Source organism: Tupaia chinensis, unplaced genomic scaffold (genome assembly GCF_000334495.1).
Source record: "Tupaia chinensis unplaced genomic scaffold, TupChi_1.0 Scaffold000281_1, whole genome shotgun sequence".
In the NCBI taxonomy this organism is placed as follows: domain Eukaryota; kingdom Metazoa; phylum Chordata; class Mammalia; order Scandentia; family Tupaiidae; genus Tupaia; species Tupaia belangeri.
The window spans coordinates 1,657,744-1,670,919 of record NW_006159764.1 but is presented as its reverse complement, the minus strand read 5'-3'; the positions used below and the strand labels follow the sequence as shown (position 1 = coordinate 1,670,919).

At 39.8% G+C, this 13,176-nt stretch overlaps 1 protein-coding gene across 1 annotated transcript in view; it reads left to right on the top strand.

Annotated features, from left to right (window-relative positions):
• LOC102502239 (EGF-like and EMI domain-containing protein 1) overlaps window positions 1-13,176 on the top strand; it is a 565,383-nt gene that overhangs the window by 67,847 nt on the left and 484,360 nt on the right. The window contains exons 2-4 of the mRNA XM_027772542.1: window positions 7,141-7,275; window positions 10,266-10,375; window positions 11,744-11,848. Of these exons, the coding sequence (XP_027628343.1) occupies window positions 7,141-7,275; window positions 10,266-10,375; window positions 11,744-11,848 (350 nt within the window). The remainder of the gene's footprint in view (window positions 1-7,140; window positions 7,276-10,265; window positions 10,376-11,743; window positions 11,849-13,176) is intronic.

Genomic DNA, 13,176 nt, shown 5'->3' with positions numbered 1-13,176 from the left:
AACCAACCAACCAAAAAAACACCACCAACGAGAAAAATAGAAAACATAAATATGAGGTAGAGATAAGTGCTAGGGAGAATTGGAAATAAGGCAGAAAAATGATGGCGAGAGAACAGATGAAATAAGACAGGCTGAACAGTCATCTGATTGGGATGAGCAGAGAGGGCTTCATTACACCGTTTCTAAATATGTTTAAGATTTTTTTTTCATAAGAAAATGTGTAAAAAATGCAGGTAAGATGGATAGGGGGTAGTGGAGTAGGATAGGCTATTCGAGGAATAAAGACCCACTGAAGCTTGCTCAAACAAAGACGATGTATTGTGGAGATGCACAGGGAACAAAAGAGAAATGAGGTTCTTAGTTCCATGGAATAGAAGCTGTCACAGAACTAGATGTTAGAAAAGCCTGCCCTCAAGGAGTGGACCCAGAGGTAGGAATTCAATTTCCAAGTTCCAAGATCTGCTAAGACCCATGTCATTTCTCTTCTCAAATGCTTTGGCGGCCTACCCTCTCTCCCCCCCCCATCTCAGAGTAAAAGGCAACGTTCTTACTATGGCTCACAGGCCCTGCATGACCTGCCCCCTCCTGCATCTAGCACCCCCCACCCAGTCACCCTGTTGGCCACGCTGCCCTCCCTGTGGTCCTTTGACACTCCAAGAACACTGTTGCCTTTGAGATTTTTGTACCTGTTACTCACTCTGCCTGGAACACTCATCCCCAGATGTCTGCTCAGAATTTTGTTTAGGCCTTTGCTTAAATGTTGTTTTTCTGTGAGGCTTTTCCCCCTCCATAGGTCTAATACTGTAAGCACAGGGTGCTAGATGCAGGAGGGGCAGGTCTTGCAGGGCCTGTGAGCTCCCTCAGCCCAGGGAGTAGGTAAGGGGAGACCATCACGAAGTCTTTGTGAAGTGACACCTTCTGATTTCATAACCCTTCAGGTGACCTAAAGCTTTTTATACTTATTTGGAAACTTTAAGAGAAGAAGTACCCTTATGAGAAATAATAACATAGACATTCCCTGTGCTCATTTATTTTAAAATCCTATGTTATGAGAAATAATAACAGACATTCCCTGTGCTCCTCCAGTACTAAAATGTGAATGACGACCTGGAAGTTAGAAAGTATTACTGAGTAAAGGTGGCCATTAAGGAGAAGAGCTTTTAATTAGTATTCTCTGCTGTATTTGATGGTAAAATCAGGTCCCTTCTGTTAGGGCCTATTTTACTTAGCATTTATCACGTCAGTAAGGTCGAAGAACTACTATCTGAAAATAGCTCCTATCTTTGAGTTTGTCCAAGGTCTCCAACCCCTGCAGTCCCTGAAGCCACCTTCTCACCTTACTCATCTAAACCTCAGAGTCATTTCATGAGGCCTTCCCACAAATAACTCCACCAAGGCCAGAACTCACACAGGTAAAGGAGCTGCATGTGCCCTTGTGACTTCCTCAGGCGAGAATGTGGTAAAACCAGTTTGCCAGAGAGCCCTCCTGCTCTTACCAATGGATGAACAGGTGTGAGCTGGGCGCTTCCTCAATAACACTATTTTGTCTGTATAGCCCTTTTGTACCCAAGACGGGATGAGCTCATTGCTACATTTATTTTTCCATGTAAATGTTGTAGTGAGAAAGGAAAAACTTTTTTAAAAAAACTTTATTTATTCATGACAGAGAGTAGGTAAGTTTATTTATTCATGACAGAGAGTAGGTAAGTTTATTTATTCGCGACAGAGAGTGGGTAAGTTTATTTATTTGCGACAGAGTGAGCGCACTATAGATGAGAAAGACGACCCTCAACAGGGTCCCATCATGTCATGATCACCTTTTTCCAACCCTCTGGCTTATCAGGATCCTGGGCCATGTGAGGATGCACCTGGCATGTTTTCAAGCTGTCCTGGGGATGTGAACCTGCAGTTATCTATGTGGCTTCCAGCACTGCAGCTAAGTTTGCTATTGACACCAGGCTGGGCTGAGAAAGGAAAATTTTAAAATATATATATATATACACACACACACACACACACAAACATACATATATATATATTTTTTTTCTAATCATCACTTTCATTAGGTTAGGTTGGTTACCCTCTTCCAACCCTTGTGACATTATCACTAGCTAATTCCAAAGTTTTCCAGTCACTGTATTTTTTATTATAGGTTATTATAGCTTTGCTCAAAAACTTAAATTTTCAAAACGTGTCTTCTCCTCTCTACCTCATCAGCTAGAGCTGCAGCGCTGGTGTCTTCAGGGATCAAGGGATCAGCAAAGCAGGGCAGGGCTAGCCCTGGCCTAACTCCAAGGCAGCTCCTTTCCTTATTTTCTCTAATAGCCCCAGCTCCTCCTGAGTTGAGAGGAGTAGGGTGAAGAGGCAAATGACACTGAGTTTCTGCTAGTGGTGGAGACAGTGCCTGAAGCTTTTTGACTTGCTCTGGTTTTGTCTGAAGCTGATGCACTCTAGTTTAGGTGCCATTCCCTGTGTCCTCGGGGGAAGTGTTAGCCTTCAACCAAGTGTTCTCTGAGGATCATCAAAGAGAGGGACAACCTAGTCTCCCTGTAGCTCCTTCCAGTGGTCCACATGCCCAACCTCTTTTTTTTTTTTTTTAAGATTTATTTACTTATTTTTTTTTAAGTTGGGGGAGGAGAGAGAGAGGGAGGGAAGGAGGGAGGGAGGGAGGGAGAAAGCAAGCAAGCAAGCAAGCTGCCAGGTCTGGGGCTCCACCCATGGTCAGTAATGAGGGAATCCAGCTCCTTAACCACCATGCCACCCTTTTTTGGTTGGATGTATGATCACTTGATGCAGAAGCCATGTGAACCCTGGCTACTTCTTCCTACCCTCTAGTCCCAGTGTTCCTTTGTAGGAAGACAAGGGGACCCTCCCAAGTCTGGGGAGCACTGAGATGGGGTACAGTGCAGCTCAGCACTGCAAGCCCTACTTTATAACCGCTTCCCGCGGTGACTCCTAATTTTGGTTCACCCATCTCCGGGTCAGTATCAGGCACTTATTTATACAAGACACTAAACATTAGGGGGCCCAAGTACTGCCAAGAACTTTACAATTTTAGCTTTTTTTCAGAGTAGACCTACAGCCTTCTTCAGTGCAGTAAGGATTCCCCACGTTAAAGAGGCTGGCATCAGTTCTGACTCAAGGTTGACAAATTCATCCCCTTCCTTCCCAGACTTTTTATTACAAAGGGAGGAAAATAATCAAGGAGGAATGCATGCTGATGGTAGTAAGGGTGATTTTGCACTCTTAATAACATCATGTGGAGACATATCTTCTAGCTTTTTGGTAGTACTCTTTAGAATGTGAGACTATTTAGTGCCTTTACTTTTTAATTTTTTTGAGAGGTTTTTGCTATAGGGCACATGCACTTGTCAGGAAAACAGAGACAGAGAGACAGAAAGCGAGAAATCACCCCCCAGGGGAGATGGCCACGCTGCAATCCTTTCTCCTCCATTCTCCTCTCGGGATCTTGGGCACGCACGCACACGCGCCTGGCGTGATTTTAAGCCACTGGATGCAGGACTCGAATCGTAGTTGACTACATGGGAGTCCAGCAACATAGCCATTACACCAACTGCTGGTCCATAATTTTTAATTTTTTTTCCCTAAGATTTTGGCACAGGGTGCATGCATTCTCTGGAGAGAGTGCATCAGAGTAAAGGTGAGAAATATGGACATATGGACGTGCCACAAGCCCTTCCCCCCACTCTCCTCTTGGGATTTCGGGCACACACACACACGCACGCACATGCACACACGCACACACACACACATGCACACACACGCACACGCACACACACCGTGTGTCTTTCTAGCAGCCAGATTCAGTACCTGAACCGTGGAATCGACTATATGGCACCTCAACTACCATACCTGTGCCTTTCTCTCTGCTCTTTAGACACAGTTTTGACACAACAAGAAAATGTTTCGTCAAAAACCTACTTCTGTTCTAAGATAAGGAAAGAAAAACAGAACTTTCCAATCAAGATAAGCCTGCAGACTAAAGTCTCCCCCAAAATAAAATAAAAAAGCAAATAAGTGAAATCAGAGACTTATTCCAAAGGAGACAGTTATCCACATCAGTGATCAGACTAGCAATTAATTTTAGCAGAAATAAAAATAACCTAAAGGTATAAAAAAAAATTAAGTGTTAAATCCTGAACAAAATGAATGTAATATATGCAGAATATGAGATGTGTTTGTTACAAGAACGACAGATGAGCATGGAATTCAGTGAGATAAACTGATGATTTAATTAATTATTGGCTATTAAAAAGCCTCTATTTTTGTGTGGTATTTGGTAGTTAATATGTTATATATTGGGGACCAGTAGGTAGCATAGTAGTTAGGGTACCGGACTCCCACATGGCGGACTGTGGTTTGAGTCCCAGACCTGGTGGCTTGCCTTTTCATTTGCTTTCTCTCTCTCTTTGTCTTTCTCTGGTGAGCACACAGGTCCTGTAGCACATGAAAAAATAATAATGATAAATAATTCTTAAAAAATGTCATGTATCATTTTCTTGTTTGAATGAATAAACATAATGAATACTCTGTTTACACCCACATTATCATGGCTTAGCAAGAAACACCGTATCATGATACAAGGGGAATTCCTTAAGTATGTACTATAATCATCAACCTTTTTTAAAAATAATTATTTATTTTATTTATTCATTCACTACTTATTATTATTATTTTTAGTTTGACCAGAGAGAGACAGAGAGTGAGGCTGAGAGAGAGAGGAAGTGAGAAAGCAAGCCACCAGATTCAGGATTTGAACCCTGGTCGCACATATGTCCAGTGCCTTAACCACCATGCCACCTGCTGGTCCCTCAACCTTTATATTTTTAACAGAATAGCATCGAATACATGAACAACTAAACTGTTAAAATTATAAAAATACCATCCAAAAAGCTAGTGGGAAGTTTCAGTATACATCTTTCTGTATCCACAACAGAGAAGAACATTTAGTAAGTATAGAGACATATGAACATGCTGGAAAGTGTGTATATGTGTGAGCGTGTACACGTAATGTGTACCTCATTATGTTCCTATTAAGAGAGTACATATTAAGAGCATATATTAAGAACTTCTAAATGTATATCTGCACCAATATTTGTATGCTCCAGTTTTTCCATATACTTATCACTAAGTAGTATTTTATATGCATAGATTTAAGAGTTGATATCATCCAGATGATAGTCGTACATTATGTAATATAATAAGGAATCAACAATACCTAGTTCTTCCACGTGTTGAAGGCAAATGCTTCTTGTACCACCTTAGGCTTGAGTGGTCATAGACTGTGGATTAATGGACAGTAGGTAAAGTAAGAGGGGATGAGTTTATGCACGCATATGGGAGTCCCTGATAGGGAGTAGCTCACGGAACAGGTTGGGTAAGGATTTATATACCCCACGTATAAGGGGGACATCAGGGCTGCGGACTATAGAATGTTCTCCTGAATTTCGTCTGCACAAATTCTTTTCACAAGGTCCCAGTGCGTAAAGTTAGTCACTCTCTGACTAGAGACTTCTCAGGTGTCAAGGAGGGAGTTGGGGGAGGAGCGATGTGGCAAGCCCACTCTTAGAAAGCTTTGCTACTGTGGGTGATCAGAGTGCCTGTCTCTAGATCCTGGCTATAGGAGATGTTTCTGGAAATCAGAACTCTAATAATTGCTGCAGCTTCTTATACATCAATAATAAAATTCAGAACTCCTTGGCTGAAAGGCCCTGGCTGTCTCAGCAGCGTTTCATCATTTGAACCACTTTGGCCTTCTTTCGGGTCCTCTGGAGGCAAGCATTTTCTCCTTTGCCCTTGGCTCTTCCACGACTGGTTATTTTCATCCTCAGGTCATAGTGTCATCTCTTCACTGAAGCCTTTCCTTGCTAATGAATCTTTGTAAGCTTCTCTTACCTTCATTAACAACCCCCCTTCAGAACTTCAATCCTACCAGATCACAGTTTGTACCTATATAGATAGATTGAGTTTCTCTTTGATTGAGATTTTGTGACAATTTCACAGTTATTTAGGGCCTACATAGAACTCCTGAATCAGAGCTTCTTTCTGTTTTCAGTATGGAGCTTCCTGAAGGCAGATATATCACAGTTGGAAACATCGTTCATATTCCTGGTGGAGTTAGTGCTTGACTTGTAGGGACCTTGAATGCATGCAAAGTGTGAGAGGCTGGCCTGAGCTGCTGTTGTAGCTAGTGTTTTTACAATTGGCGTAGACTAGTAAATCATTCATCCTTATGTAAAGCATTTCTCAAGTTAGACAAAAGATGACTGAAACCATAATTCTGGTACTCAGTCTATCAGTGTTATGTAGCCTGACACATTTAAAAATTAAAAAAGAATGTTTCTAAATTTCGGCAATCTGTATAAACTTTCTACCAGTAAATATTAGTATAATGGTGCTGATTGAAAAATATTTTTTTAAAATTAACATTATGGTTGATAGTCAACTGAATATGAGATGGGAAATATTGTTTGGAAATAATTTGCAGGAAAAATTTAATATCTTTTGATGAAAATAATGCTTTTTCTTTATGAGTGTTGAGAATTTTGTAATTCTGTTTTGCTTTTTTATTTTGGCAACCAGAGCTCAGAACTTAATTTGTAGCTCAATTTTTCTAATATGTGGAGCTTATGAACTTTATATATATCTTTTAAATTTCTCTTGGCCTTTTATTATTTTTGCCATAGAGCATACATGTGTGCTTACTGGAGAGAGACAGAGAGAGGGAAAATAAGAAATCACCCCCAGTAGGGAAATGGCTACACTGCAGTCCCTGTTCCATTATCCTCTTGGGATTTTAAGCACACATGTACATGTGCCTGGTGTGTTTTTCAAACTGCCAGGTCTGGGACTCAGACCATGGAGTTAGCAATGTGGGATCCAGCACCTTAGCCACCATGCTACCTGTTGGTTTCTCCTAGTTTCTCCTAGTCTTTAAAATCTATTCTGATTTTTCTTTTTTCTGGTCCCAAATATAAAGTTTTAAAATATTGACTGTATTTTTATCTCTTGACATTTTTGCAAGCCACCACAAGCTTTTTGTAGAAAACCGAAAAAAAATTACTAAATATCTAAAACACATATTTTTTTAATATCATATTACTACTCTGTTTTTTAAAGGCCAAATGTTTGTGAAGAACAGCAGCTAACCGTGGTGGGAATTCCACACCCATGTGTTCGTGCCTTCACTCACACCGTCAAGTTCTGGAAACAAAGTTGTACTGGCCCAAGATGGTGTGTGAGTTATGAAAGAAGGTAAGAGTGTTCTTGCGATTTCTTTCTTTTTCTTTTTTTTTTTTTTTTTTTTGAGAGGTTTTCGCTATAGGGCACGTGCGCTCGCCAGACAGACAGAGACAGAGAGACAGAAAGCGAGAAATCACCCCGCAGGGGGGATGGTCACGCCGCAATCCCTTCTCCTCCATTCTCCTCTCGGGATCTCGGGCACACACGCACACGCGCCCGGCGTGAGTTTTAAGCCACCGGGTCCGGGACGCGAACCGCAGTCGACCACGTGGGAATCCAGCGACATAGCCATTACGCTAACTGCTGGTTCCCTCTTGCTATTTCTTTTTGATCATTAGAAATCAGAACCATAAGTCTCAACAGAATAATTCAAATGATTTTATCCAATAAACTTTAATAAATAATTCTATAATCAAGTAAATGAGCAGAAGGTATACTAACTGAGAATCTCCATTATATATTTTCTTTCAGAGATAAACTATAGTATTACTCTGGGCTTCATTTATGTGTGAGGTATTTTGGGTTAGATGCGACTAATTTTACCTCATGGTATGATATACTATTGAAAGCAGAAGATCAGAAAGCTGACGGAAACAAGAAATATTGTGTTGGTTCGCTAAATTTAGCACGACTTGTATCCGGTGGGTCTGTAGTTGTGAACCAGTGTTTGACCTACCCTTGGTGCTCTTGTAACTCTTTGAAGCCTAGAGTTTCTTTAACTGTATTATGGCCTTTGAATCAGGATTAACTTGGCAGGCTCTAGGAGGGGACAGAGAGAGCAAGTGTCCACAATGCTTTCCAGAGTCAAGGCTTCCTGCAGTCTTCTTTTCCTAAAAGTCTCAAAATAATTCCATGAAATATCTAAGAACATTTTAATACAAATAGTTGCTGAGAAATTAAGTTTTATGTAATTCCATCACCTGGATCTAAGTTCAGCACACTCAAGTATGGTTTCAAGTTAATACAGAATTCGTTATTATTACTAGTGCTGGTATCACCAATGGAAATTTGGGGCATTTTAATTAACTGGATTTTCCATTGTATAGACATGTCAGAATGTTGATAAGACATGGCTAACTAAAATATTTTAAGACTAAATGATTTAAAATTGTAGATATTTACATATGCATTCTCTGTGTGTGTGTATGTGTGTTTAATCTATAAATAGTTTTTTTGAGTTTATTCTTTTTTCTGTCTAAACTGAAGCTATTTAAATGACATTTGAATCAGAAAATTCCCCCTGATTCTTATCTAACTGTGTGGACTTAGGCAAAGTTCCTACTTCTCTCTCTGTCGTAGTCTATAATGTTAGAAGAATAATACCATGCCAAGAAAATAAAACAAAACAAAAAACAAACCAAAAAAATAAAATGAATACCATGCAAGGGTATTATGAGGATTAACAGAAACCATATTTAACACATGGGATACAATTCTTGGTACACAGTAGGTACTCAAATAAGTTAAGTAATACAGTGCTCTGTAGGAAAGTTTATTTAAAAAGAAATACGATTTGAAATCATATTTATAGTATATATGATTTGTTCATTGGAGTACTTCCTTTGGAAATTGGCTTTTCATATTGATTTTCTGCATTCCACCCATGAAAGGCAGTCATTGTTGGCATTTGAACCGAAGAAAGTCCACTACTTGTAGGTATTGTGACTTGTGAAAACAAATATGAATAAGTAAAACAGGTTTTATGTTGTTATCCTCAAGAGGTAGTACTTTTACACATGCTACATATGATAGTGGGTGTGGAGTAGCAGCAGTTCAAAGACATTTGACATCTTTGACAAACATCTCTCTTTTGTTTATATGTAACTATACAGATTTGTAGTTGTATCTTGACTGGAAAGATACATACATACAGTATTAAACTTTGGTTGGTGAATAACTAAGTGCACAACCATGGACCAGGCAGGTGGTGAGGGATGGTGGTTAAGGTGTTGGACTCCCACATGACCACCTGTGGTTCAAGTTCAGACCTTGCTTTCTCACTTTCCCTTTCTCTCTATATATGGTCAAATTAAAAAATAATGATAAATAAAATAAAATAATTCTTTAAAAATAGCACTGCCAATAAACCTCGTTTCTGAGAAAAGATAAAGCAATCTACATTGGCTTGGTGGGGAAAGAGAATTTGGAGGAAGTGGTTTTGAAATTGCCCTTCAATAATGAAAGGGACTTGGGCAGATAGTATGAGGAAGGGGAAGACGTGTTAGTAGTTTAGGGGTAAATAATACATGTGATATTGACTTGACAGAGAGGAAATCCACCTGTTCAGAGATGTTTGGTATTACCATCTGCTGATAGGTCAGCACAGATAGTGTGATATTGCCGATGTTTTGTTCATTATTTCCCCCAAGAGCCTTTTTAAGCCTTTTTTTTTTTTTTCTGTAATCACTTCCACCCCTGGGAAATTTTAACACCACAAATATACTTTACATATGTACTGTTCCTTCTTGGAGGGCCACACACATTTTTATCAACTAAAATTCTTTTTATTACCTTTAACCCCAGCAAGAACTAAATGTCACCCCCTTGTGGTTAATATCATCCCCCTTAAGAATGCATACAATAATGAAGCCAACACGGAGGAATCTTCATTGTCTGTATGGAATTTATGTGCTTTATCATCCTTCAGGATTTCTTTTTTTTTTTTTTTCCCCTAGACTCTTGGGCTTCATTAATGACATCTTCAGTGATTTTAGGCTATTTTATACCATAGGATATGGGACCTCTTAGTTTTCATTAACCTATATCTTTAATAAATTGTGATTTGCATGTGAAATGATGTATATATGTGTAATATATACGAATTCTATGAGTATATACACACACATATACAAATACACATATACACACCATCTACCTAGCTATATCACTCATAGGTATGGCAGGGTTTGAATCAGAGGGACATTTTTAGTGGGTTTGAGATAGTAGCTTTGCCCTAAATGGAAGTGTTATGTCCTTCTGATCCAGATTCTTGTGTTTGCTAGGACCCGGTACTATACTGTCTACAGACAGGTGTACAGCGTGGAGCGGCAGAAGGTCTACAGGTGCTGCTCGGGGTGGAACCGGTGGGATGATGAACCGGGCTGCCTACACTGTGAGTTATAATTCTTCCTGTCTAACCCTCTGTCATTAGAAGGAACGGGTTCACTCTGTTTTTAACTTCAATCATACCTGTCAAGTTTTCAGCATCTTTAGAATCACCATGGATTCAGACTGAAAATTTACACATGACATATGCAAAAATGCACAAAAAAGCCTTTCTGTTAAGCGTTTCTAATGATAGGTCACGACTCAGGACCCGTGAAAGTGCTGCTTTATATTCTGTCTCTCTATTTAAAAGACAGTTGATTTAAAGCCAGGCAGGTTACACCTTGACTTCCATCTCTCTTTTCTGTTTGCCCCTTTCCCATATCATCAAATTTGTAATCCACAGTTGATTCAAAAGTCCGGAGGGAAATCACCGTACTAAATCTAAATGGGATTTCTCAACTTGTGCTTGTCATGATTAATTGCAGAACTCTGGAGGCAGTTTACTTTTTAAGATGAGGTATGCAGTCCTTTTACAAACCTCTGGTGAGGGTATTTCAGAACCTTTGGAGTGTGTTTGACAGAACTCAGGCAGCAGAACCAGCGCGTTATATAGTTCATCCACACCAGGAGACATAGTTCCGTTTAGCAACTCCTTTGCCCACATTACATGTTTATGATTATTGTGGAGTCACTAAAATGCTTCGGTGTGTTGCAGTCAATGCAACACCACAGCACACTTTATCTCTCCTGCTGTTCTGCACCTTAGGGAGTATGCCGGCATCCTGCTTCCTTCCCCAGTGTGCTTGCTCTCTTGAAATATCTTGGTGAAGTTGCCGCAGGCTCCCCATGTTAAGCAGGCTCATTGCGGAGTGGTGTATCGAGGGTCACTGTGTATTTGCATGCAGTGCCAGGCCGCTGCTGCTGGCTGGTTTAAGCTCAGTGAAAGTGTATGCCCACCATGTCATCTCAACTGCACCCCAAATTCCTGGATATTAACGATGGCGAGATGAGTTCTTTATACTGTCCTTTGACCCCTTTTCATAGTCCTTTGCCTCTGGTGAGTGCAGTATCTTCCCCCCCCTCCTTGTTTTGGCCACCTCCTCATTGTATCCATGGAGTTTCTTTACACCAATACTTTTCAAATTTGAATCTGAATGCAGATCAATGAGTTCCTTGTTCAAATACAGATTCTGATTCAGTAGGTCTGGGGTGGCCCAGGGATTCTGCAAGCTTCTCCAGGGTACGGATGCTTCCTCACACAAGTTCTTGAAGGCTATAGGCAGTGAGGCCTCCACTTGTAATGGAAACACTGTTTAAGCTTGCTTAGAAGAAGGAGCTGGTGGAAATTTCTAGATTATGTTAGATTAGCAACATGGTGCATACATTGATGGTCTTTCTTTCTCTCAATTCCAATGTCCCACCCTCCTTTTAGCTATCTCTGCAGTGGGGACTCCTTTCAATGGAAGGCCATGCTCTAAGGGTAATGCCCAGCAGTGCCGGTGTCCAGAGGGATTTCACGGACCCCACTGCCAATATGGTGAGTCCCCAATAAGATAATTTTATTATGATGTGGAAATGTCTGCTTTGCTTTTAGAGGTCAGCCAATTTTGTCTATTCGAACTGATGGTGGGGTTTTCCCTCTGGGAATTGCCGGGCATTTAAAATGAGCCACTAAGCAAAAACCTACAACCTACAGTGTAATCAGCATCACAAAATATGCTTTGCAGTTTAGTTTTAATTATTCACTATAAGAGTTCAAAGGGCAGCAGTAAGTACAAAATAGTCCATTTTGTAAAGGACATGGCAGCTTAATAAGAAAACCTCATTCTGACCTCAGCTGTTAAATCTTTCACAGAGCCATGGTTTGAAATGGCTGGTATGTTATTCTGTGAGCTCTCTGTGGTTTGTGAATGAACAAAATAGGATTAACATGAATTTGTTGTGATGTGTTATTGACTACTTTCATGCTTTTATTAAAAAAAAAATTCTAAACTTGCATGATTATCAACTTCAACACTTGTTAACCTAGGTTAGAACTTTATCAACTGACATAGGACACGGATATTTAAGGTATTTCGTTTGCAGAACATTTTTAGAATAGCCAATGATTTATCCTTTACCGCATCTTCCATGAGATTGGGTAATTTCAATAAGATTTGTTTTGACTTAATCATTAGATTCTAGTCTAGATTCTAGAAAATGTAGATGAACTGCATGTATCTTTTCAGAGCAGGAAAAAAATCAAAACAAAACCTATCTTATGCAAATTTAAAAAAAGGTGTAAAAAGCTATCCAGAATATTGGCTGCATTATTTTCTGATATGTTTGCTTTCTCATATTCATGACCTGAGTCTCTGGAAATAAAATGGGTAAGTTACCGAGAGCTCATCACTCCTGTCCATTTGTCTCCTCTGCCCTTGGTTTAAGGTTAAGGCCCCCATTTTGCATGAGTGACCTCAGAGCCATCCTTCATGTAAATTAATCCCAGTACTATTTTCTGTTTTTTTTTTTCTTCACAAAATTGTGAATGAAAACATAGCTGATTTTTAAACCCTAATGTGTCCTTTGATTCTGAAGCAAAGGTGAGTGAATGGATTGAGTTGCTGGGTGTGTCTTCAACTGTTCGCATCATTTTGCACGAGTTAACAGAAATTGTACATTGGTCTATGATAACAAGTCACTTGCCTGTAAGTAAATTATTTCAACTACTTCTGCAACACTGATCTCCTCATCTTGATTAGCTAGCTGTGATGAGCAATTACACGTCATTGATTCATTAGGAGATTTTTTTTAAATTAATTAAATATTACTTTATAAATTCATTTGTTTTGGTAGAGCAAATCTTGCAAAACATCAAGTCCCAGA